The following is a 22,021-nucleotide window of genomic DNA, read 5'->3' on the forward strand; positions in this document are numbered from 1 at the left end:
ATTTATTTCACTGGTTATAGCCACAATTTTCATATTCATTCCTAACCCATAAGAAAACAAGACCTAGGTATGATTGCATATAGTTTATATGCATACATTACCCACATAATGTATGCATATGTATACACATATACACAAGCAAGTAAATCTCAAATGATATTTTGGTTTATGCTTAAATTCATGGGCAAAAAATTGGTTATATTTGTGTACTCTACGAGAAGAAAAGGAATTTTATGCTTTCACGCTCTTCGTCATCTTCTCGTCATTTTTACACACTTTCCCCCAATCATAAAAGTATACTAAGTGTTACCAGAATTAACCTGGATGTTACCTCCGTAGGTAAAGCACGCTCTCGCAAACCTCTCCAGCTGGTGGTTGGCACTCTGACACCAAGCTCTGTATTCCTGTCCTGGGGTTTCCTCATTAACCCACACCATGACTGGACATTGCCGAGTCACTGTCCCAATGACAGGTAATTCACCCTAACAGAAGATATTTTTCTACCTGAAAATTTACTCTTGCTTTAATAGTATCTGTACATGCTTTGGAAGAATGTCTAAATAGGGGCATCAGCACAAAGCAGTCACCCATTAGCCATACAGCCTGTTCTGGGTGTGGGAGGAATGAAGATATGAAGTGAGGGTCCCTACCCTTGAGAGGTATTCTATCTCCCTGAATAGAAAACACCTATAAGTGTTTTTTTTTTTTTCCTTCCCAAAGAATAAAGTACAAGAGAGAATGAGCCAAATGGCAACCTGGGAGTATCTGTGAAAAGAATAATAAAAGCTCAGAGGATGCATGCTTGCTTAGGCAGCACATATGCTAAAAAGCTCAGAGGATGAGGCCCAAGGCAGTTAGGAAAGATGGTTAAAAGTAGGAAATGTTGGCCTTTGGTTGAAAAGGGATGATCTTTGATTTAACAGTTGAAGTGCTAGAAGCAGTAGTTCTCAAAGTGTGGCCCCAAACCAAGTGGCATCGAAATCAGTGGGGTTCATTTCTTAAGGCCCCCTCCAGGTCTACTGAATCAGAAAACTCTGAAGTGGGGCTCAGTAATCTGTATTTTAAAAGCTCTCTGGAAGATTCTGATGCCCACTTAAGTTTGTGAATCACTGGTTTAGAAAACCATGGGAATACACTCAGGGTGAAGATGTAGATAGAGTAAAAGCACAGGTTTGGAGATGAAGCTCTTATCTTCGTTGGCAGGACAAAATATGAAAATATATTTTTTAAATGATTGCCATTCATCCACCCAGCAAATATATCTGGCATGGTCTATATACGGGGCACTGTGCTACATGCTGAAGCTGGGAAATGAAATGGTTGTTTATTGTAAATATTTACTGCATTATCTTTAAAATTCAAAACTTTGCATCTGACAAGCATTCCAAAGTCTCAAGCTTCACCCAAGCATTTAATTTTGTTTTTAATTTTTAAAAGACTCAAAGTGATTTTTAAATTATAAAAGTTTGATTTTTATAAAAAATTTTTATAAAAGTTTGATTAAATAAAAGTTTTATTTAGAAAATTTTTTATTTCTAAATAAAAAAAATGTGTTGTTGAAGTATAATTTAAATCCAGTACCAAGCACAGCTTGATCAGTTATGAGAAATGCACATAATCATGTATCCTATGCCCCATTGGGAAATAGAACATTGTCATCCCTCCAGACATTACCTTCCTCAAGAAGCAACCACTGATTTGATTTCCATATTTCCATCATTGTAGAATAATTACACATAAATGGAATCCTACAACATGTTTTTTGTGCCCATTTGTTTGCATTCAGCATGTTTTTGAGTTTCATTCATGACCTTGCAGGTATTAACAGTTCATTCCTTTTTTTTTTTTTTTTTCATTTCTGACTGGTATTCCATTATGAGAATATTCCAGCATTTATTATCTACTCGCTTGCTAGTGGGTACCTAATTGTGTCTTGTTTTGGGTTATTTTGGTGTAAGACTTTGTGGCCATATCTTTTAATTTCCCTTAGATAAATACCTAGGAGTGGAATTGGGTCACAGGAAAAAGTGTATATTTAACTTTTTTTTTTTTTTTTGGCTTGACTTTTCAATTCACATTCCAAGCAATATGAGAGTTCTGATTGTTGCACATCCTCACCAGCATTTCATGCAGTGAGCATTTTGCATTTTTGCTATTCTAGCAAAGCAACATCTTGTTAGAGTTTTAATACACACTTCTCTTGTACTAACAATACTGAGCACTTTTTCATATGCTTTTTGGCTTGATCTCTCTTGTGTGGTGTTTTATTCTTATTTATCTAAATTGAGTTAAAAAGAAGGACCTTTAAAAATGTTTATAAATTCTCAAGAATACCTGTCATATGACTTTGATTAGGAAATCTAGACTAAGAAAAATATTACATTTTCCTTCACATGTTCATAGTTCTGAAGGAAGAAATTATTGGAAAAAGCCATGTGGATGATATTGCCAAAACCAATTTTTTTTGAAAAATAAGCTTGAGATGTTTCAAAGAATCTGAAGTGTTCCTTTATCACCCACCACTAAGTCCATAACTTATTTTGTTTGGAAAATGGACTCTTGAAAGAACATGCTTTCTTGTGATAATTCCAGTTTTTACTGGATTGGTCCAGGGCACCAGTGCTGAGAAAATTAACATTTATGGATTGCTTCCTTATTCCTTTTCATTTTCTTTCTTTAGTCTCTAATTTAAAAAGACAGAAGGGGGAAAGAAAGTTAGAAAGGAAATTTGGTGCTCTTGTAGCAAAATGGAGCTGATTTTAATAGTTCCTTAACTTACTTGATAAATTCATGAAGTTCAGTGACCTGCAAATTCATAGAGCAAGCTTTATATAAGATTTCTTCCCTGTCCTCAAATTTTTCCTTCAGTTTCACTTGGACTTATCCCTTCATGAAAGCATTTATCTGATGCTGACTCTAATTGTAGATACTGTCATAGTTTGATAACACCAGGAAATAATAGGGAGAAGGAGAGGAACAGATGATCTGGTGAAACTAGGGTATTAACCAAGGCAATTGATCAGAAGCCCCAAGCTACTCAGACCACAGGTGCTACTCACCCTTTTGCTCACACACCCTGGCTTTGCTCCTCCCATCAAATAGATGGTCTATCACAGGCAAAATCAATACTTAGAAAAAAGTTTTTTAAAAGACTCCATAATAGCATATCAAGATGCTTGTAAACTTTCAAACTTGAATGAGTGGGACAAGCAAGGTACCCTTGACAGAAATAAGGGACTCCTAGGACATGACTGAAAGGGAAGAATTCAATGGTACTGCGTGGAAAAAAAAAAACAAACAGTTGGAGTACTTGTAGATTTCATTTACACGTGCCTCCTTTCTTCCTACTTAGTTGTGTTAATAAAGAGCTGGCATTTAAAATCTTGGTAGAATCTGAGAAAGTAGTAGTCCTTGTTTGTAACATGCACAGTAGTTCAGAGCTTCTAAACACCCAAACAAATCCACCAGGATTCTAAGTCAATGTAACAAGAAGCAGACTTGGAGAAATCTACCCCTACATGATGGTGGGTTGGGTGTTGTGTGTTTGTGTGTGTGCGTGTGTGTGCTTTTTTGTTTTATTTTGTTTTTAGAATTTCAACAAAGGCAGTTAGAATAACGAATATTAGCTACAGGGAATGCTTACTTCTCAAAAACTGGAAGATTAATATCGGGAGTTTTTCTTTCATGACTACCTTCTTAAAAAATCCTTGGAATCTTGGGGCACCTGGGTGGCTCAGTGGTTGAGCATCTGCCTTCAGCTCAGGGTGTGATCCTGGAGTCCCCGGATCAAGTCCTGCGTGGGGCTCCCTGCATGGAGCCTGCTTCTCCCTCTGCCTATGTCTCTGCCTCTCTGTGTGTGTCTCATGAATAAATAAATAAAATCTTAAAAAAAAAATCCTTGGAATCTGAATGCCCTTGGCTTGCTACAGGAATACCTGTAGCAATGGTAGTCATTGTAATCTATCAAATTCTGATACTGGCACCCTGTGTAAAGTCTCTGATTCTTAAAAAATCACTTCTCATTGATTCATGTAGCCCCATTTATCCTATGCAAAGCAAATAATTTACTGGAAATTTTTTTTCTTTATGGAAAATTTTTTTCTTTATACTCTGAAATTGGACTTTCTGTATCCAAGTTCTGTGTAGTAAGTTTCCAGGGAGAAAACCTCAATGTTTCATTTTGTTTTAAGTTTGGAAGTATTAATGGAATATCACTTTATCCTTCATGACATGTGGCTCTATTCTTATTGCACAGGGTCCATATGGGTGTCCATGTTTTTAAATCCTTTTCTGATTTCACATTGGAAGATAGATGTGCATAATTTATAGTTTTTATTCTTAATAGGCTCTGAATGGAAGGATGTACACATTTGTCCTCAATATAGCTAAGATCCAAAGAGAGCTTTCCAAATTGGCCCAAATGAAGAATAAAACATGTTTTTAACCAAAATTTATTTCCTCATTAATAGCTTATTTTTTCCTTCCCATGTTTCCAGCTTGTTAAAGTGTTCAAGATTGCCTTAGTTCTCACTCCTTTGCCAACTTATTAAAGCTTTGATTTGTTTAGAAATCCCTTTCACATTTCCTAACTTTTTCATATTATATTTATTTACTGTTAATGTAGAGTGAGGCCCCTCCTTTCTGGTCAATCCAGAGCAGGCCCTCATCTTTCATTTTGTTCCCTCCAAGTTTTTAAGAAGCATGTATTTTTGATGTCTGTGCATTTTCACTTGATTGAGCCCATTACCTTGTTACCCATTTGTCTTTCCAAGTAAATTTTAAGCTCTATAAGGACAGGGACCGTGTGTATCTTAACCAGCTTTTTTTTTTTTTTTTTAATTTTTTCTTTTTTTTTTTTTAATTTTTTTTATTTATGATAGTCACAGAGAGAGAGAGAGAGAGAGAGGCAGAGACATAGACAGAGGGAGAAGCAGGCTCCATGCACCGGGAGCCCGATGTGGGATTCGATCCCGGGTCTCCAGGATCGCGCCCTGGGCCAAAGGCAGGCGCCAAACCGCTGCGCCACCCAGGGATCCCATTAACCAGCTTAATCTTCCCAGTCCCTGAGTCAGTGTCTGGCACATAGCAGTCCTTCGGTAAATCTTGATGCTGAATGAATAAAGAGTAAAATGCCAGCATCTTCTCTTTGATGTCTCACCATTGCTTCAAACTTAACACAAAGTCAAACTCCCACTTTTTCTCTTGATATATCTGCTCCATTTCTTAGTACTTTCTGAAGTTCACTCTAACTTAAAGCTTGATTCATTTATTTTTTCCTCTCCTCCGGCTAATGAGGCCCCAGGTTTTATTGGTTCTGCCTTTGGGAAGTACTCACATCAGCGTCTTCTATTTCCCCAAGTCCATGCCAATAATTCTAATTCAGACACTTGTCACCTTACCCTGGTTCCTGGGAATCGCATCCAGGCTACTTTATCTGGCTTCTTTCCTACTCCAATTCATCCTGACTTCTGCAATTTGGAGGAAATTTAGATTATCCATCATCAGCTCACTTTCTTCACTCCAGATTTATCTTTCTTCTCTTGTTTCCAAGGAACACATTTCTGACTCCATACAGTGTTCCCCATCCCATCCCTTCCAGGCCCTATAAGCCTGCATCCTCATATTTGCATCTTTGCTGACACGGGGTCCCTGCCTCCTGCTTGCAAACATGTTGGAGATTTCCGTATCCCAAAACAACATCTTCAATTGATCCTGAAAGCTCTTCTGAGGGATTTTTCAATCTCTTAATTCCACAACTTCTCAAAGTGGGCTGCTCTCTTATTCCTGGTTTCTGTACTCCCCTATACTCTTTATTCCCTTTCAGTGGCTTCCCTTCCCTTTCTATCACTCCACGGAAATATCTCTTTGTGGTTACCAATGATCAATGAATTGCTAAATCCAAAAGAGTTTTTGCAGTTCTTAACCCTTTTTAACCTCTCTGTGGAATTGTTGGCCATCTTCCTTTTTTGATACATAAAAGTATTTTTAAGTAGGCCCCATGCTCACCTTGGAGCCCAATGCGGGGCTCAAATTCACAGCCTTGAGATTAAGACCTGAGCTGAAATTAAGAGTTGGATGCTTAACTGACTGAGCCACCCAGGTGCCCCCTTTTTGACATTCTTACTTAGATTTTCCTCTTAGCCTTTTCTTCTTGTGCCAGTTGTTATCCTACCTCCCCAAAATGGAATAGTTTTAACCTTGGATCTCTCATCTTTGTTTCTTTGTTTTCCCCTTTAACCCATGGTGCTGTCTTCACTGAGTAGAACAGTGTTTCCCAAATTTTGCATGCAAATACAATGCAGATTGATTGTGTAGGCCTAAGGAAGAGACTGAGATTCTGCATTTCTTTCTTTCTTTTTAAGATTTCATTTATTTATTCATGATAGACATAGAGGGGCAGAGACACAGGCAGAGGAGAAGCAGGCTCCATGCCCAGAGCCCCATCACTGGACCGATCCAGGGACTCCAGGATCATGCCTGGGCTAAAGGCAGGTGCTGAAGGTGCTGAGCCACCCAGGGATCCCCAGATTCTGCATTTCTAAAAGATCACAGGAAGTGCTGATGTTGCTTTTGTACTGAGAGCAGTGGGAGTGACAAGGATGTAGATGTTGGGTGCTGACATCTGACCTTGACTCACTTCCAAAGTTTCTAAGACTGTATTTTTAGTTCACGGAATTCTCTCCATTAGAGGGGCCAAATAATGGTGGTTAGTACCTCAAACTCCAACTAAATTCGTATCTTCTACACTATCCAAAGACTTCCTTACCATTCCCTTAATTTCCTTCAAGTTTGGAAATCCAGTTTGATTTGTATTTATGCTTTTCTTAGCACCCATATCCCATAATAAATTTAGCCTCATCAATTCTTTTGTGGAAATATAACTTTGATCTATTTTCTTCATCTTGCATCTTCTATGGTTCATTCCTTTGTTCTCTCACATCTGGACTACGGTGCATTAATTGAGATTTTTCCCTCCCACTTCTCTCTAATTCTTCCCCTGCTGGTAAGTCTCGCCTCCATCACTACTCACTGGCTGGAGAATCTCTACCAACTCCCCACTCTCTGGTCAAAGAAATCCTAGAATCTCCTATACAATCTATCTACAAGAATGTATGAGTCGTGTTCCTGCCATGAGTTTTAAATCTGGACTACTTTGTTTTCTTGGACCTACGTAGGATGTCCAGCTTTAAATCACACTCTGAGATGGGATCTGTCCATTTCAACAGTTCAGGCTGCCAAGTGCCGTACCCAGCCACCCTCAGGACCCTGTGCTTTTCATCCTGACTTCTTTCGTTCTATCCATTTGTACACCTACCCCCTTTCATTCTATCCATTTGTACACCTACCCCTCACTATACTGTGAACTCATTTTTGAAGTTTTTACAATGTCCTGCTCATCTTCCATTGTATGTGGATCCTATCATCATGCTTTATGCTGTCATTTGGTCAGGCCATCTAGCTCTTGAACCTCTTCTGCAACATCTCCCATCCAGAGTCCACAGTGAATATCTCCAGCAATGGTAACCACGTAGACCTTGAGGGTACAAATTCTGGTCAGACTGACCTAAGTTCAAAATCCTGTTCTATTATTAGTGAAATGGCCTTAGACAAGTTCCTTAAATGCTCTAAGCCTTGATTTTTTTTTAAATCTGTAAAATGGGGTAATAATAATAATACTAACTAATAGAGTTGTCAGAATTTAATGAGATACATGTAAAATGGTTAAGTGGCACATAGCACTCAATAAATGGTACTGTGTTTGCTATTCTTGTTGGTTTTGGTATTATTTGCTTTATTTTAGAACTACCATTTCAGGCAAGCTATTCCATTTTAGATAGTACTAAAATCACTTACTCCTTTTTGTTGGTTTTTAAGCCAGCTGCTAGTAAATGATAAAGAAGGGTCTTGGAAATTTTTGACCAGCTTTAAAATTATTTTAAGAGTCCAAAGATAATAAAGACCTAATCTGATCCCTTAAGTGCCACATAGAAATAGAGAAGAGACAAGTAAAAGAGGGATCATGCAGGGAAACCTAATTGGGCTTGAGAATGGACTGGACATGAGGGGAGAGGGCACCTGAAGTCAACAGGAATAGGTGCAGATTTGGAGAAGAATATGAGTAGATTTTAAGGTAGTTGGGAAATTCATGGAGGATTAAATCATTAGATTTGATCAAAAGATTTTATGAACAGATCTGATACCAGATTACAAGGATTACAAAGGTTTAGGCGTCATGAGTGGTGAGAAAGTGGGATAAAGTAGATTACTTTGAAAATATTTTTGTGTTGGCAGCATGTGGGTGGCTCAGGCAGTTAAGTGTCTGCCTTCCACTCAGGGCATGATCCCGGGGTCCTGAGTTCAAGCTCCCTGCTGGGCTTCCTGCTCAGCCAGAAGTCTGCTTGTTCCTCTCCCTCTGCCCCTCCTCCTGCTTGTGTGTTTGCGTGTGCACATGCGCTCTCTCTCAAATAAATAGAACCTTTTAAAAGAATGTTTGTGTTAAAAGATAGCAGGGATAAAAGGGAATAATCATTTTATCTTTGTTAGAATGAAAAATATTTAAACAGTTTTTCAGCTCAGTAAGTGAGTGAATGGAATAAGGAAAGGGTATAACATTACCTAGATGCTTATGTGTTAGCTGAAGAGTGAACCCTAGTGTCAGAAGGGGGACAGGAGGGAATGATTGGGAAAGACACTTTGAGAAGAATGGAGTGCGGACAGAATTTATACCAGTAGCACAGTCTCCACAAGGCAAGAAACAAAGGAGTATCAAGGAAGTGTCCTTTAATGGGAAGAGAGCAAAAAATGTGCAGAATAGATATTTACGAAATATAATAGTTGTTAATTATATGGAAACAAAAATATTGCTGGAAAAACAGCACAAATGATGGCCAACCACATGCCTCAAGCCAGGCTCGTTTGTGAAAGGACTAAATGTATCTTGACTAAATTTATCTTGTCAAAAATGACCAATTTCTCCTCTTGATAATTCACTGCCAGTTATTCCATAAATTTCATTTATGGGTTTCTATCTTGTGTTCTGCCTCTGTTGTTTTATTGGAATAAAATGTCTAATTTGCAGCTACAGTCATCTTTTGGTTTAGAAAGGACCTCCAAGATTGTCTAGTCCCCCCCGCCCCATTCTCTTTTGAGGGAGAGAAGTGATGAATAAGTGGGCAAACACCCCCCTGAAATCAGGCTACTAGTTTGCAGCTGACAAATATCCAAGCCAAGCCACTACCTGCCCACTCCACTACATTTTGAGGGTTTTTTAAAGCTACAATAACCATTATTGTCAATATTCATACTATTAGGGAGATGCAAGCAGAGATAATGTTATTTGAACCAAACACTACCCTCAACAGTTTCTTACCACATAGGACACAAGATGTTCTTGTTCTTAAAGTCCAAGTTGCTAGAGGCAGGGCTTCCAGAGGTCTGATCTGATGACCTTCACTGACTGCTAGCTGTATTTTTAATAGACTTGTTGCATTTATGTCCAAATTTTTTTTGGACTTATTGTTCCTTTTATTCCCTGAGTCTGTAGGAAAGCTAGAGGTACAGTTAGAGAGCTTTGAGAGTCATGATTAACGAGCTTTTACTGAGCCCTACTGTTTGGCTGGTACTGTCATAGCTGAGCTAAAAGAAATAAAGTACATAACATATACTCTTCCTCTCTAGCACACAACCTTGATGAAAAGCAAGATAAGGAGCAAAATTAGAGAACAATATAAGACTACGTACAGCAAAGTACTAAATTGAATATAATTAAGCACACTTTCCACTAATAATTACAAACTACAAGAAGTTGGGGCAGGGTGGGGGCGGAGATGTTGGCTTCCATGTAATGAAATATGCCAAAATTAATTGAAGATGGAATACACAGTATTTCAAGTGGTGTTATGGGGAATTTCATGGTGATATTTTCCCAAAAGATTTTTGAGCTGAAATTTTGCCATATTTTAATTTATTTTTACATTTTTTAAATTTAAATTCAATTTGCCAACATATAGTTTAACACTCAGTGCTCATCCCATCTAGGGCCCTCCTCAGTGCCTTCACCCATCCCCCGCCTCTCACCCCCCCTTCTGCAACCCTTTGTTTCCCAGGGTTAGGAGTCTCTCATGGTTTGTCTCCCTCTCTAATTTTTCCCACTCAGTCTTTCACTATTTCTTATATTCTATGTATGAGTGAAACCATATGATGATTGTCCTTAATCATCTACAGAGAAGGGTGCAATCAACCTTTGATCCTGAATATCTTCAGACAATAATGGGAAGTCTATGACTCTGTTATGGTAAATATACAATGAAATAATAAACCTTAAATAATGTTAAAAAGAATTAGGGTTGTCCTCTTCCCTTCTGGGTGATTTTCCCTGTTTTTGTTGTTGTTGTTGTTGTTTTGTTTTTTCTTTTCTTTTCACCTCCTTTTGCCAAGTAGTTTTACTAGAAAGTCAGTCTAGGGCAATACTAAAGGAGTCAGAAAACAGCCATTTGCCTGGCTTGGTCACTGATTGTCAGAACTGAAACATTTATCATCTCTCTTTTTCTTCTATAATTCCTCAGAGTTTATTGTATGAATAAACTGAAACACACCTTAAAATCTTAAGCCCTCTGTAGATGTTCAGCGTAGACGTTTATCGTATTTTCCTTCAGTTTGCATGGATTCTATAGGAATGTTGTGTTTGGTAAGTGAAATGTTGTGTGATGACATGCTGAAAAGATCATTGTAATCTTGATTGCTTAGATCAGTGTTTCTAGGTGATGGAATTACTGGCCATTTAGAGTAATTATATTCTAATTTTAGAATGACCCCATGAGCACCCAAGTGTCCGTTCTATTCATTCCACAAATATTTATGGAGTACTTTCTGTGTGCTAGATTTGTACAGCACAATTTATTATCATGAGGCCTCGATCTAGCTTTAAAATCAAGGAAATGTAATTTATTACTTTACAACTAAATAGTCTTGTTGACCCTTAACACTTAGAACTTGCCTATATTATAAAATTATTAAGCCACTGTTGACAAGGATAACATCCCTGAAGCAGAAGCATCGGCTGCCTGTACATTTATTTTTCCTGATAAACTTGGTATCAGAGAGGGTATTTAGAATGCTTTGTGATCAATATAAAGAAAATTTGCAGGATGGATTTTGTTTAACATGTTAGTTTGTAGAACATTTTTTATACCATTTCATTCCTAGGAAGATGATATAAAATCGAGCTTATTGGTAACCCTGGAATCTGGCCTTTGATCATTGTGTTAGCAGCACTCCTTACTGACACCCTCCCCCAACCACTATGAGATCACATGAGCAATTGAAGAATTGAGAAATGTATCCAAAGTAGAGCTGCTGCATAATCCTGGCAGCCCATCTGGTCTGATTGTAGCTTCTCTGCACTTCTCTGGCATCTTGTAGTATCGAAGGCAGGGAAAAAACAATAAAAATTCCCATGCAGCATACTTGTCAATAAATGTTTCATAAATTTCTGTTGATGTTTCAACCCACAGGACACAGAGGATTAGTATTCTATAATGTTTATGCCCAGAGTTAGTATTTTTGACTGAACAGCCTCCTTCACTCATTCTGTCTTTTGCTCCTTTGAAATTGGGGACTGGAGCCCTGACAGTAGTTTTACTAGAAAGCAGCAAGCTAATGAATGACTTCAAACATTTCAGTAGATTGCAACTAGTAGGAAAGTAGGCTGAATATACAAATATGTTCAAAATACAACTGTACAGAAGCATACAAATTCATCCCCCTTCTCTGTACACCCCCTGCGGACTTTGCCGGCGTGGAACGTGTGCATTGGCACAGGGTCCCCTCCTGAGAAGGGCCCATGCTTGGTTTAGTGCTCTATTGTCTTTGTCTTGAAATTTTTCATCATTTTTGAACAAGGGGTCCCATGTTTTCATTTCGGAATGAGCCTCACAAATTATGATGCCAGTCCTGACCCCCTTGTTTCCAGAGCTTCTGGGTAATTGTTTTTGTGTATCATCAACTTGTGTCTGGCACTGAGAGGCGGCACAGTCCATGTAATTTAGCACAAGTATATGTGTGACACTCTGTAAGGCTTTAAATAAAAGCCACTAGCCTGAAGCTTAGCCCATTAAAATATGTGAGGGTGGGGAATGGGGATGAGGTACTAAATATTTGAGAGAAAATTTAAAATAGAAGAACCTAAAATAGTACAGTGAACATCTTTCCAACATCATACTGACCAGGAATTTCATTTACTGTTTATTTACAAATAAAAAGCAGGTAAGATTTACCTGTTGGTCCCACCTCTAATCTCATCTTCCTGAACTAAAGCACTAACATAAATGTTAGATCCTTGGAGTCTATGTTGTCCCTTCATACAGGAATAATATATGGTAATGCATTTTTTTCTGTGAGCATTTCATTTGTGTAAATCATATGAGACTGTATGTATCATCTTGAAATTTGCTATTTTCATTCAATGTTTTGTTTGTAGAATTGTTCATATTGGTGCACATAGCTCTAGCTCATTCATTCTTATTACTATATACAGTACTGACGAAACCCCTCATCCTGTCTGCTGCCCCACTTTGTGAGACTATTTAGAGCAGAGCCAAGGGGGAGTCTTTGTCTCCTGGTTCTGCCACTGGTTTAAAGTCACTTAGTGGGTGACAATGTGCAAATTGAGCCATCTTTCTGCATCTCTATTTTCACATTGGTAAAATGGGATTAGTAAATTCTACTTAAGATGACTTTATGACAATTGAATGAAGTGATATACATAAAACCTCGCATGTGATAAAAGTGCCAAAAAACAGTGGTGAGGATTATCATTACTTTACCAAAAATAGGGCTGAATGTTGCAAAGCCCTAAGCATAAATGTAACTGTGATCTTAAATTTGCATTGTTTCATTTTTTTCATTGAACCCTTACCTTGGCTTTGGTCTTGATTCTATTTTTATAATGATAGGAAAATTTTACCCTTAAAATGCAGTCTTTGATGCATCTTAGAGCTTCAGGTTTCTCTTGTACACAATTGAATGATACTTCCTTAGTGGACATTCTGTGGCATAAACCCATACAGTTCCAGGCTTCAAACCATCCAGCTATGAAACTACGATACCACGCACTTAAAATTATGTCTATGCTCTGCTCTATGCATAATTGGAGAAAAATGACCCATCTAGCACTTTCCAACTTGCATTTTGCAAAGCAGCAAATGATAGAACTGAGAGGTCTGAGTTCTATCAGACTGTAACTGCACAGCTGCATGGTTTCCAACTTGGAATTCGAAATTAAAAACTTATGTGCTCGCTGAGCTATTTTTTTCATGTTTTCTGTAATTTCTAAAAAATAAAAACAGAAGCCAGCGTGAAATACAGTCTGAAGTAGATGAGAGTCTGTGATATTTTAAAAACCTTGAAATAGCATTCTGAACCTCCCTGTGAATTTAAAGCATCGTACTCTGGTTATTCAACAGATATTATACAATTCGCTATAGAGAAAAAGATAAGGAAAAGAAATGGGTCTTTCAAATCTGTCCAGCCACTGAAACAATTGTGGAAAATCTAAAACCCAACACAGTTTATGAGTTCGGAGTGAAGGACAATGGAGAAGATGGGATTTGGAGTAAGATTTTCAATCACAAGACTGTTGTTGGCAGTAAGTACCCCAACGGCTTTGGTGAGCTTTCTGTAATTCTTACCTCCTTCTGCAAAGTACCAAATGTTTAATCATATTATTCTTAAGTATGAGATGAGTTAACTCTCACCCTCTGGCATTTTAAAAAAAGTACAAATGTGAACAGAAGTTGAGTATTGGTATTTCAGAATCTTGTATATTAATGAGTGGGTTTTTTAAACGACAACAAAAAAGATAAGCTGATGTTTGAGGCCTCTGTTGATAACAGTGGTTAACAGTTCTTTGGCCATTGCAGTGTTGTAAATCAGCCTCAGATTGATTTCACTCTGGGCATCAACTGAGTGAAAACAGCAGTAACGGGTACAGGTGTTTGGAGTTGAAAGCCAGGCCAGGAGAAGAGAATGTTAAGATGTTAGGGGGCCCTGGGCTTTCTTCCTGTGATCCCTTCATTGGAATCAGTGGTTGAAATGATAGTAAACAAATAACATGATTAACATGACTGAGTTAGAGCAGGAGGTAGAGTCCTTCATAATGAAGATGAAGAATTAATTTAGGAAGACCAAAGAATGAAAATAATGTTATTTCCCCCCTCCCCCTGTTTTTGTCAGGTAAAAACAAAGTAAACGGGAAGATCCAAAGCACCTATGACCAAATCCACACAGTGGTAGGTACCAGGTTATTCTCAGAGAATTTTTTTTTAAGAGATTGTGTCTGCATTGTGTTTTTGTTGTTTCGTTTATAAGGAAATCAGTCTAGTAGGATTAACTGGTTACAGGACTTTGTGTAAAGTACTTAATGCTTTAGGTTTTTGTTTCTTTTTCAGAAAACAGAGGTGGAAGTAGGAGACCAGATTATCTAACAGGTTTAAAGCTCTAAAATACTGATATTCAACATAGTTACTCTACGATTTCCATATTCTAGGTATTTTAAGGTTATGCTTGTTATCTTCTGTGCAGTGGATTGTTTTTTAAAATAACACATTTCCACAGTGAATTTGCACATGCTCTGTTTACACTGGTATTATTCGCTTTCATCCTCACTCTTCTTACCCCTATTTTCTCACTTTCTACTTGAAAAGCCAACCTTTTCAAAACCATGAAGCAACTGGCTGGGCTTTCTACTGTGCCTGGCCCCCACCCAGACCCTCACTTCTGTCTCACTACAGAAACTCAGTCCCTCGCTCTCTTTCCCTCCGCTTTTCAAAATCTCTCCTCAGGAAGCACCGCACCAGTTACGCAACTACCTGTTACAATTGCAAGCCCTTGTTATAACCCTCACAGAGATGTCTGCTTTTAAGTCATATGCCCACTTATGAAGTGAAGGCAGTTATGTCCTGAGCAGGTGGGGGAAGCACTGACATTTGGAAAACTTCCTAATATAGATGATCAAATGTCTTGCTAGAAAGGCTGGGCCACTTTACAATCTTGCCATCAAAGTATCCGAGTTACCTTGCTTTAGTGCCCTGATGATCAACAATTCTGTATTTCCATCACTGAGTTTTCAGCTAATATAATAGTGTGAAATGGGTTTTTAAATTTGTTTCTCTGATTTCTAAAATAGTACTTTCTTCACTTGGTTATCAGCCAGTTGTATTTTCCATTTAATGACCTTGAGTTTTAGTGCCTAGTTTATTGGGAGTCTCTTGGGTTTTATTGAATAGTTTAAAGACTATAGATTAAAGAACATCAACTCTGTGATATCATCTAGGAACATTATTCTCACATTTGTTACCAATTTTCTTCATGGGAATTTTTTGAAATAGGCAAGCCTTAAAATGTGTTTAATCAAATTGTCTTTTCCGTTGTCATATTTTCAATTGCATTATATTTTAGAAAGCCCTTCCCTATCCAGAGAGCAGACAAATATTTCCCTATTTTGCTTTTAGTTTTACAAGTGGTTTGATTTTTGTGATAATTAAACTCTATATGAGTTTTACTTTGCTATATTGCAGGTAGTAAGTTTATATATTGATTAGGTTACGTAAGTGGGGTTTTTGGTTTTGTTTGTTCCTTTGCAAACAATCTTTTGGCCTTGTACTAAGTATTGAGTTGCGCCATTCCTTATTAAGGTCTCTGGCTTTTTCTCTCTTCAATCACAGAGAATAGAGTTGCTCTTTGTTCCTCTTCTAGAACAATCCTCACTCATGTTATGAACGGTTACCTAGGAGGCATATCTTATCTCCCACCCTCTTGGCTGTCTTACTTTGTCTAACATGTGACTTAATGATGTCATTTCTTTCATTCCTTTTTTCCAGCAATCGTATCCCAGTACATCTTGTGGCAAAATATTTCATCTAGTGAGAGTTACTCAGCAAAATTGAGAAGGATGATTGATGTTTACTCCGAAGGAGTTTAATTTCTTTTTCATATCATAAATAGCCATGATGAGAAGGTTCAGGAAGAAACTTCCTGCATCTATGACCCCAAGCCAGACATTTTATCACTTCGAGCTGTGAGGCAGAGTACCCCCAACTCCAGCCAGCTGTGACGAGCTGCGGTTTGAAACTCTTGGTTATTTCCAAAGGAAAACCCAGATTAATTGAACAGCTATTTTAAGATTTCTCCATGAGACTTTCTCCATTGTCACCTTCTGGAAAGCCATCTGTGCTCTTGGGTAGCTCTGGAACACAGAAAAGTTTGAAAAGGAATCATTTGGGATAGCCTCTGACCATCTTACGTGGCCACTTAGAATTGATCCTGAAAATCGATTTGATATTTTAGAGGTATATTTTATCCAAATAAAGTCAGTATCAATCCGAATATTCGGACATCTCAGAGACTGCTTTCAGAGAGCAATATTTTAGAAGATAGGAAATAAATTTAGAGTTTTAAGCAAAAGATGCATTGAAAAATGTTTTCATTCACCTATGCATGTTTACACCTAAAACTTAAAGGCAGCAAAAACTCAGCATCTTCTAAACAGAGATATTTGAAAAGAGAAAAACAATTTGAACTTTACCCATTAAAAAAATAAATATGTATGTTAAAAATTTGGATGTTAAATAAGCACCCTCCTTAAGCATTCTGGTTACATTATATATGTAATTCATATATCTAAGCATGTGCCCTGCAGGCAAGCCCCGGTGCACTTGTGCCAGGGACATGTATCAGAGGTCTCTTCTGGTTATTTGGTGCCTTTGTTCTACCACTTGTTAAATACTTTCAGATATCACCTCTACCTACCTATGCCTCCAAAAAGATCAGAGAAAAGGTACATAAACAAAACAGCGATTCTTTCTATATAAATTATATTACTTGAGATCTATGATATTGTGAAAGAAAAAACAAAATTTATCCTTTTCCTGTTTTGTTCTTGTTGAGAATCTAGAAACACTTTTTATGGAAATGAAACCTAACTTTTACTACCAGGTGTTATTATATATTATACATACACACAACTCAATAATGACTCAATAATGAACAATGGCTGAAAGGACTGGATTTTAATACATTATGTCTGTATTTAAAAATAAAAAACTTAATCATCTTACTACTTTACTAGCAAACAATCAATTTTTGAAGTACATATTTAATATTTTAAAATGTTTAGTTATTTAATCCAAATCTCCTTAAAGTAAGTGTTCCCCTAATATATGACATCTGTTTTCACCCTTCCATTTTTTTTTTCCCCATCAGAGATCCACCCATCTTTTTAAAAAGCATCTCTGTTATTGGTGAAAAAAGAAGTGGTGCCAATTTTTAAAGTGTAACAGCTATCAGATGAGTGAGTTGACTAGGGAGCAATACCATGGGGTTCCCACCCATACCTCAAGATTGTGTACAATGAATATATTAGATATCCCTGTGTTGTTAGTAATTGTTGTCTTAAGCAGAAACTTAAAAAAATGTATATCTAGGCCAATAATATTATCAAAAGTATATGTCTGATTCCTCTCTAAATGACCAGAAATATGAAGACTTTTGCAAGCAGGACATTAGATTAAATCAATATGTTTTGTAACTTTCATTAGAACATCCTAAAAATGAATTAAAACCGCAATGTAACAGGCCTAAGTTCTTCTCATGTGGTTTGGCTCTTAAACTATTGAAGTTTGATTTTGAGCAACCCTTGCCACTGCCCAAAAGGACAGCTTTTTTTTTTTTTTTTTTTTTTAAATCTCAGGGCCTGAAAATAAAGTTGAATTTATAGTGAATATTCTGATACCACAAAAATATCAAATAGACAAACCTACAAAGAAGAGCCTGCAAAGAACAGCATTAGCACTATGTGTATTAAAGCTAATTTTCAAAATAATATCAGGAGGAAGTTAGTACAATGCAGAATGAATAGAAAGTCCCTCATCCTATATGATTACTACTGCCATGGATATTTCTGGATAAGCATAGGCTTTTCCTAACCAGGACTAAAATCAGCCCTAATTGGTCATCAGTTCGTTGTTTACAACAGCAGCTGCCTCTTCCCATATCTCCCCAAAGAATCTACCCACTGAGACTCAGCCACAACATTAAAATACCACACTTCTTATAGGGCAGGAGGGAAATATGTTTACTTTCTGGCAGTAAACACAAAGAAAACAGTTACTAAATGAAGGGAGGATGAAGGCTGTTGAAGGAAGTAGTGATGAAGGCTTGCAACAGGAATGGGAGTCAACAAACGCTCGACAGAAGAGAGAGCCAGCAAGAGCCAAAAGAAAGCCAAAGCTGGGACAGCAAGGAAGGGTTACTGGTACCTTTTTTAAAAATACTGTACATAGAACAGTTCAATTAAAATTGAGTTGTAATGGGTTAAATGCTATTAACTTGGAAATTTGATAGTATTTCATTTCTCAATGAATCTCCATAACAGACACTTCCCTACATTTGTATAATAAGACACCAGGGAAAGGATTCACAGTGTCAACTTCTTCCTGGGAATTTAGAGCCTTCAGCATAAACATTTTAGGTAAGAGTATTTTTCCTGATGATCCTAAAAACCCTATTTACAAAGAGGCAGCTACTTGCTCATAAGGCCAATCTTGATGCATCTTTGGATTGCAGATTAAGCAAGACAGTAATTATAGGTCTTAGAAAGAATTGGATTCTGCAGCTAAATTATTTCCTTGTTTTTGGCAGCACATACTGTACATATAGTCTTGTCATCATCTTAATAGAACATTGGTAGATAATCAAGAGCTCAAAGAGAAGCTTCGTGCTGTTCATGTGAAGAACGGAATATTTTCCATTTGTCCCTGTCAGAAGTTGTTTAAAACAAATGATCACAGCAAAGGAACTAAAACTTGAAATAATGAAATTCCAAAGCAACTAACACAGCAACACGTAGGTGTTTCTACTAAATTGTAATGTGTCTGAAGAGCTTCACATTCTGCAAAATGTGCACTAAATGGCAGGACTCCTAGAGATAGAGAACAGGCCATTCAAAAAATCTTTGGAACTGTAGCAACAGCTCTAACCAAAATGGTTATTAGTACCTGGAAAGACAATGTGGCTCCTCTAGTAAGTAGCTGCCATGTGGCTGGAGGTTGGCAAAGCTGGCATTTAAAATTCTCAAACGATAGGGATCCCTGCGTGGCGCAGCGGTTTGGCGCCTGCCTTTGGCCCAGGGCGCGATCCTGGAGACCCGGGATCGAATCCCACATCGGGCTCCCAGTGCATGGAGCCTGCTTCTCCCTCTGCCTGTGTCTCTGCCTCTCTCTCTCTCTGTGACTATCATAAATAAATAAAAATTAAAAAAAAAAAAAAAGTAAAATTCTCAAACGATAAAGACTGTGTGTTGGCAACCCTTTCACTAAAGCAGGATAGGTGGAAGTAGGGTAGACATGTGAGGCAGAGCCTGGAAAATGGTCCTGCAAGTGCTCCTATTTAATTTTCTTATGATAAGGTGAAAGAGATCCTGCTGACAGGGTGACATCAAAGCTAAGAATTTTTTTTCTCTCCCACTGAAAGTTATACTTCTATTTCTATTATTCCCTTCCCATTTCCTGAGAAAAATTGTATATAAATCATACTTCGGTCATTCTCCTGTTTATCAATAGTACATAAGCTACACAGTACAGAAGCTACATATGTAGTAACTGAACAGACTGTTGATAAAAAATAAGTTTTCTTAATTAAAATGTAATTCACAGTTGTAAGGAATTTGGAAATATAGAAAAGCATAAAAATTCATTTTATAAAAATAACCACTGTTAAAAAAAACTATGATCTATTTCTGATAATTTGTGTATACATACTTGTTATAAAATTATAGTGTGGATATAATTGTGATCTTTGCATTTATTTATATTATGCATATTTTCCACTTTCTTAGATCTCAAAAATTTGAAACCATTTATTTAATAAAAGCTCTGCTTTTAGGGATCCCTGGGTGGCGCAGTGGTTTGGCGCTTGCCTTTGGCCCAGGGCGCGATCCTGGAGACCCGGGATCGAATCCCACATCAGACTCCCGGTGCATGGAGCCTGCTTCTCCCTCTGCCTATGTCTCTGCCTCTCTCTCTCTCTCTGTGACTATCATAAATAAATAAAAATTTAAAAAAAAAAAAAAAGCTCTGCTTTTGGATGATGTAGTTTCGCACAGTGGTGATAATTTATATATAAGGGTGTTCATCTTGATGAATTCCTTAGTCTAGGATTATATTAGATGGGGGTACATTGTTATGGGTGTGTTAGTCCATGAGGGCCGCTGTAACAAAATACCACAGACTTGGGTGGCTTAAACAACAAACATCTATTTGTCATGGTTCTGGAGCCTGGGAAGTTTGAGATTAAGGTAAGGTGCTGGTAGGTTTGATGCCTAGTGAGAGCTTGCTCTTGTGTCCTCACAGAGCAGAAAGGTGCAGGGACCTCTCTGGGGTCTCTTTTATAAGAGCATTAATCTCATTCAGAGGGTGGACCTCTCATGACCTAATCATTTCTCCAAAGCCCTACCTTGAATACCATCACACTTGGGAGTTAAGTTTTAACATCTACGTTTTTGGGGGGATATAAGCATTCAGTCTATAGTACAGAGTCTATAAGTACAAACAGTTTTAAAAACCCGATTTGAGAGTAAACTTCTATTTTTTTGTGATTTTTAAGCATAAGGACTTTTAGATAAGGAAAATAGCCAACAGTAAGCTTGGCATTGTGGGCCTTCTTTATTATGGGCACATTACTCACTAAAATGGTAGCATGTAACAAGTCTCTGTTGCTTACAGTTGAAACACCAAGGTGGTATTTCATTCAGCACATCCTGGATTATTCACAGATCTGGTATATAGAGTCTCTTTATCATGTATAATATAATCACGTATAAAACTTAAATCAAGCTTCAAAAAAATCAATGCCATGCTCCCCTCTTTGACTCAGTCTAATTCTTTTGTATATTTTTGCTTCCCTTATTTTGTTCCTATATCTCTCCCTTAGCTGTCTTATCCTTGGCTCACAATGTTGTCCAGGGATGACTCCACTTTAACACTAAACCTGTTCCTTGTTCAAGCCCCTCCATGACCTCAAAACTCCTTGTGGGATGTCTGAGGCAATTTGAGAGAGGGGAGAGGGAGTACCCTGGGAACTGCCTTCCTAGTTTGAGGTCCTTTGTGCATAAATATGTGCAGAATGGCTAAGAGTACAGGATTTGGAGGTCGGAATGTCTGGATCTGAGTCCCAGCTCTGCCTTCTTGGACAAAGAGATGCTTGGTCTTGGGAGCTCATGGTGGTCAGATTGTCTGTAGTAGTAGCAGCAGCAGCACTTGAGTACACTCAAACAATGGATGTTGATCAGTTTTAAAAGATAATAGGTGGCTTAGCATCTTTTGGAGAGAAAATGTAGACAGTATTTTGTTGGGTCACATCTCAAGTTGATAGATGAACTAGTAGTCCACATGGTTTAGTTCCTTTCTTTATAGTTTCAAGGTAAAGTAAATTAATGGGAGCTCAGCAGAAACTGCTTTCAAGCCTTTGGACATTTATGGGGAAAACCAAATTCAATAAAATAGGGGTAGATATATGCGCTAAAGGTCTTTCCAGCAACTGTAGATAAGACAGGGCTACACTCAGTTTTTTGTGCTAGTTTTTTTTTTTTTTAACTTAACTAAAAGCTGACTCTCCTTTTTTCAGCCAGCATATGTCCCAAGGAAGCTAATCCCAATAACAGTCATCAAACAAGGTAATTTGTATGAGTCTGCTCTGGATGTATGTTTAGAATCTTTTAAAAAAAATTTCAATTCCGGTATAGTTAACAATTTAGAACTATTTGTCATATGCTTTTTTACTGAGATGATTAAATATAATACTGTTCCCCCCCAATCTTTCTGATTATTATTTTAAAGCAAAAGTGTAAAGAAATCAATATGGTCTAGCAAATTAGAAGTTAATAGATCATTTTGCATCTTGTACTAATAGGCCAAGTCTTGGCAGTCACATTGGTTGGCAAGTCACTTTGGTAAAAGTAAAACTTTTG

The 22,021-nt window shown here is 37.5% G+C and overlaps 1 protein-coding gene across 33 annotated transcripts in view; it reads left to right on the top strand.

The window, feature by feature from the left end:
• The window catches only part of LOC121482302 (ABI family member 3 binding protein), a 241,038-nt gene that overhangs the window by 85,705 nt on the left and 133,312 nt on the right, over window positions 1-22,021 (top strand). For all 33 annotated transcript variants that reach the window (XM_041740203.1, XM_041740557.1, XM_041740276.1 and 30 more), the window contains exons 4-7: window positions 340-472; window positions 13,464-13,645; window positions 14,233-14,288; window positions 21,679-21,727. In XM_041740203.1, coding sequence (XP_041596137.1) covers window positions 340-472; window positions 13,464-13,645; window positions 14,233-14,288; window positions 21,679-21,727 — 420 coding nt within the window. The remainder of the gene's footprint in view (window positions 1-339; window positions 473-13,463; window positions 13,646-14,232; window positions 14,289-21,678; window positions 21,728-22,021) is intronic.

This window comes from Vulpes lagopus, chromosome 1 (assembly GCF_018345385.1).
Source record: "Vulpes lagopus strain Blue_001 chromosome 1, ASM1834538v1, whole genome shotgun sequence".
NCBI classification, from domain to species: domain Eukaryota; kingdom Metazoa; phylum Chordata; class Mammalia; order Carnivora; family Canidae; genus Vulpes; species Vulpes lagopus.